The sequence below is a fragment of the Sinocyclocheilus grahami genome, unplaced genomic scaffold, assembly GCF_001515645.1.
Source record: "Sinocyclocheilus grahami isolate Dianchi unplaced genomic scaffold, SAMN03320097.WGS_v1.1 scaffold1222.1, whole genome shotgun sequence".
In the NCBI taxonomy this organism is placed as follows: domain Eukaryota; kingdom Metazoa; phylum Chordata; class Actinopteri; order Cypriniformes; family Cyprinidae; genus Sinocyclocheilus; species Sinocyclocheilus grahami.
In genome coordinates this window covers 205,099-210,530 of record NW_015506401.1, presented here as the reverse complement: position 1 = coordinate 210,530, position 5,432 = coordinate 205,099, and the positions used below count along the sequence as shown (strand labels likewise).

The 5,432-nt window shown below is 35.2% G+C and overlaps 1 protein-coding gene across 1 annotated transcript in view; it reads right to left on the bottom strand.

Moving 5' to 3' along the window:
- LOC107568151 (dynamin-1-like) overlaps positions 1-5,432 on the bottom strand; it is an 87,845-nt gene that overhangs the window by 47,557 nt on the left and 34,856 nt on the right. The window contains exons 6-9 of the mRNA XM_016254014.1: positions 5,038-5,198; positions 2,767-2,909; positions 2,540-2,675; positions 1,848-1,915 (exon numbers count right to left, since the gene is read on the bottom strand). Coding sequence (XP_016109500.1) covers positions 1,848-1,915; positions 2,540-2,675; positions 2,767-2,909; positions 5,038-5,198 — 508 coding nt within the window. The remainder of the gene's footprint in view (positions 1-1,847; positions 1,916-2,539; positions 2,676-2,766; positions 2,910-5,037; positions 5,199-5,432) is intronic.

Genomic DNA, 5,432 nt, shown 5'->3' with positions numbered 1-5,432 from the left:
GTTTATGTGTGTGTGTGTGTGTGTGTGTGTGTGTGTGTGTATATACAAAAATATAGTTATTTTTGCTTTTAATACAGTCTTTATGATATCAAAATTTTTGATACCATAGAAATGTCATATTTCTTGTCACCAACGTCAATATCACAAAGAAACTAATACTGGCCTAAATAAACTCAAGCTCACTGACAAACTAATTACAAGCAATAGGACAAAAAAACTACAGTAGAACAAATAAATAAGAAATGCTACAAACATTGTATAAACTAATCAAATGTATAAAAACACTGCGTATTCCTCACCATGTAAATTAAATGTATATTTCTTCTTTTAGAAAGTTAGAAAAGTGATTTAGTCAAGAGCAGTGAGAGATTTTCTCTCTTTTGTTGTTCGATTAACGTGAATGACAGACAGCAGGAATATTAGACTGCTGTCACTTTAAGAGCTACACGGATCCAGTATACTGTAGCACGTGTGTTTTCTTTCTCAGCTGTTTGCTTTCACTTTAGACCCAAATGACTGTGTTTATGAGGATACTTGCCAAGATGGGCGTTTTGACACATACAAGTGTGTGTATTTAACCGTTCACGGTCTATAAAGCGGCAAAAATAACTCGGTTCAATACTCGCACGCTCTGTGAGCGCCGTCTTCACCCACCCCTAATATATATATTTAATTGAGCAAAAATAGAAAATCTTAATATGTAACAAAAATTAGTAACACTTTACAGTAAGATCCCATTTGTTAACATTAGTTAATTGCATTAATTAACATGAACTAACAATTAAAAATATTTTTTTATTAATTATTTAACAACATGTATTGTAAACTAATGTTTACTAATGGAACTTTATTGTGAAGTTATTATTTTGCTTGCATCAAAACAAAATGCATTAAATAAACATGTATAATATTAATAATTAATATTAAATCAAATAAAATTCTAAAAGAAAAAACATTCAGAGGCAATTTCAGAAATAATTTTCACTCAAAATAATGCAAGTAAATTTCAATTATAAAGAAACAACTATAATTAATCGTATCGAATTATAAAGAAACAGCAAGATTTATTTATCATTCATAAATAAAACACTTGCCATTTCTTTGTATTTTTAGTGAAATTTACCAGCAATTTCTGAGTGAAAATGGTTTCTACACCATTTGTTTTTGTCACAAGGTGGTTGTCAAAAAAGAAAGTAAAATATTTTAGTAATACGGTACATTAACATTACTTAAGTTAATTAAATATACGTTTTCTACTGTAAATTTAAGTTTAATCTGTTAGTTAACTATTGTTTACTAATGGGACCTTATTGTAAAATTATAATTTTTTGTTACATATTTTGTTTGCATCAAAACAAAATGCATTAAATAAAATATATATATAATAATATAAAATTAAATACAATTCTAAAAGAAAAAAAAACATTCACACCTAATTTAATATATATGATTAGTCATATCAACTATATAAAAATATTTAACCTTGACTAGCAGTGACTAACCAAATGCTCTGCTATTTAAAAGCAGAACTCTGCATTGTTCATATAACAGCAGACTTCAGCGGAGTCCTCTCGTCTGAACTGAGACATAATCTCACAAAACACAAGCCTCATGTTAGCTCTCGAAGCCCAAGCATCACGTTTCTTGGCCTAAAGAGGAGAAAGCAAGCTAAAGAGCGAGGAGACGGATGGTCACCAGTCTAATCACAAACCCGTCCTCATGTTCCTCTGATCAGACGAGATGACCCTGAACAGAGTCAAAGCCGCTTGTGATTAGATGTGTGACGTATGGCCGCAGACGATCGAGCGGGACACATGAAACAGGACAGGACTGAAGGACAGACGTGCCTGATGCCGTGGATGTTCTTGATGGCGTAGCTGATCTCCTTGCGCAGCTCCTTCTCGTTGAACTCCATCTGAGGACACACAACACGCTACTGAATAAACCATGAGCATATTCAGATCATATCTCACTAAAAAGTGTGTGTGTGTGTGTCTCTGTGTGAGTGTATGAGAGTGTGTGTGTATCTGTGTGTGTGAGAGAGAGAGTGTGTGTGTGTGTGTGTGTCTCTCTGTGTGTGAGTGTATGAGAGTGTGTGTGTGTGTATCTGTGTGTGTGAGAGAGAGAGAGAGAGAGAGAGAGAGAGTGTGTGTGTGAGTGTATGAGAGTGTGTGTGTGTGTGTGATTCCAACATTGATAATAATCAGAAATGTTTCTCGAGCAGCAGATCAACATATTATAGTGATTTCTGAAGATCATGTGACACTGAAGACTGGAGGAATGATGCTGAAAATACAGCTGCGCATCACAGAAATACATTACAGTTTAACAGATACTCACATAGAAAACAGTTATTTTATATTGTAATAATATTTCACATATGCCTGTAGATCAGGACTCAGGCTGGAGTAAATGCAACTGTGCATGTGTATAAATGCATTTATCGCGTCCCATCATGATTAATGCGAATGGTGAGTGGAAAAATACAGTCTATGAGAAGTGCACATGTGAGTGTGTGTTCGCACGCTTGCTCTCGCACCTTCACCAGCTCGAAGGGGAAGCGCTCGTGGAAGATGCGATTGATTCTGGCTCCTCCAGACAGCTCGTACGTGTCTATCTGATCTCCAGAGCCCTCGATACGCTTCTCGAAATCCACAGAGAACTGCTGCACCATCCTGAAACCAAGCAATGCATACTCTACATCTGCAGTTCTGAGGATACGAGCTTCATTTGTTCATGCAGAGACGGTGAATGTGATTGACTGACTGCAGCAGGGCTTTGGTCTTCCGGGAGGGATCGTCCGGTCGGAAGTTCTTGTATTCCTCCACTTCCTTCTCGATGGACAGCAGCTGGCTCTGCAGTTTAGTGCGCAGCGCAGGGAGCGTGTCACGGATGTGATTGGTCAGTTGCTGCAGAAGAGATGAAAGATGAAGACGATCAGAGGTTGAGGATTCATTTCTACACTAACAATCGTTGCAATGTTAAAGGTAACTATGCAAAGTAAAAGCAACATATGCACAATGTATATAGTGGTAACAAAATGTATTAATGTACACCCTTTTCTTTTGTAATGCAATGTAGAGTACCTTTTAAATGCATGAATATTCAGAATTAAAATCAAAATGATAAAAACATGCTACATGGCTCGTTTCATAATTTAGGGTACATTTAATTTGCATAAATGATAATTACATTTTTTCTACATTTCTATATCATAGCGATATCATATTTTATCCATACTACACAAATATTTTGTGCACTGAGTTCAAAATAACGAATAAAAAATGTTAAAGTCAAGATTATCTATATTACATTAATTTCTACAATCTAAATACCTTAGAAAAACTGCGTTTTAATTAATAGAATTTTTTCAAATAAGAAAATATTTAATTGTACTTATGTCCACAAACATTCTGTCACTAACCAAACTAAAAAACTAAAAGAAAATTTTATTTTTTCATACTAAAACTTTATTTTTATATCGCTCCATTAGCTTCTCCAAATGATTTGCATTGTCAAATCAAAATACAAATAATGTACAAAATATATAAAGTATACAAAAAGTATTAGTTTCATACCATACTTTATAATAAAGCCGTATTATTTTAACTGCATGAATATTGTAATCATTACACTGTATGACCATCAGATAGCATCACTGTACCATAGTAAATCCACAATAACTTTTAGTAAGATGCATGTTTTATTCATATTTGGAACAAATATTACGCTCTGAAATTACATGCGTATTATACGAACAGAACTGAACAGCTAGTTTAGACGGAGTTACCGTCGTGTTTGTCGACGATTGTTTACTAACATTCTAAATCATGTTCTTTTTTTAATAGCGAATCTGTTTTACTTTATAAGTAGCGCAACAAATTCATATTTTTCTTGATTGTTTTTAAGCAATTCATGTGTTTACAGTACGATACGATATTATCACGATACTTGTGTCCCGATACAATATTAAGTGAAGCAGACAAACTGACCAACACTTTCATGAAAACCTGTCATAAATGTTGCATGCACCTGGCAAACTCAACTATTAGTATTACAGTCTAATCTAGTCCACCTTAATGAAATGTAAACAGGTATGCACTGCTGTGCTACGACAGGTATTTTGAACAGTGCAACTTGAAATTGTACTATAAGGTTGTGCAGACCCTTCAGCAATTGGGTTATCAAAGGTAAATAAATTACATTACATAGACTTTATTTCTCATAACATTAAAAGATCGTGTAACATTATTTGTGTATGTAACCTAATTAATATTCATGAGTTTGGCTTTTCATCACTCCGCCCCCACCGCCTTATCTAGTTCATCCACTGAAATACAGCTGTTATTCCCAAACCTTTGCAGTGTGTATGTCGCCAGAACAAACCAAACAAAGAGTTTAGATTGATGTTTACACATTTCAGTTGCGATATATTGCAAATGATTACCTTTTTCCAACTTCAAATTATGTCCCCAAACAAAAACTTTGACAACATCTGTTTTAACTAAAAAGAAACATTTCTCAGTTTGTTTATCTCACTTCAGTTTTATTGTTGCAGTGCAAAATGGGATTGTGAAGCAGACAAACTGACCAACACTTTCATGAAAACCTGTCATAAATGTTGCATGCACCTGGCAAACTCAACTATTAGTATTACAGTCTAATCTAGTCCACCTTAATGAAATGTAAACAGGTATGCACTGCTGTGCTACGACAGGTATTTTGAACAGTGCAACTTGAAATTGTACTATAAGGTTGTGCAGACCCTTCAGCAATTGGGTTATCAAAGGTAAATAAATTACATTACATAGACTTTATTTCTCATAACATTAAAAGATCGTGTAACATTATTTGTGTATGTAACCTAATTAATATTCATGAGTTTGGCTTTTCATCACTCCGCCCCCACCGCCTTATCTAGTTCATCCACTGAAATACAGCTGTTATTCCCAAACCTTTGCAGTGTGTATGTCGCCAGAACAAACCAAACAAAGAGTTTAGATTGATGTTTACACATTTCAGTCTCTACAGTCTCACCTGGTTGAGAGTTTTCTGCAGGAACGGCGTTCCCATGCGGTCGGCCAGGTGTCTGTAACCGGGATGAGACAGAAAAAACTTCCTCTCCGCCGCCATAGCAGCGTTAATATCCTTCTTCCCATCGATGTCTTTCTGACTGCGGTTCACCACACCGATGTAACCTGCAGTCAGACAAACACATCAGCATTGGAGAAAGTGAGAGCACGAGAATACAGAGCTATACAATGAATGTGGATCTTTTGGTGAGAAATGTTTGAGTTTATGCTGATGATCTGTGATTGCAGGCGTTTTATTTCTGCAAATGTGAGTTAAATAATCATTTGTTTCGGTGTGTTACATGTCATGATCTTTTGTGTGAGTGTGAGTGTGAGTGAGTGAGTGAGTGAGTGAGTGAG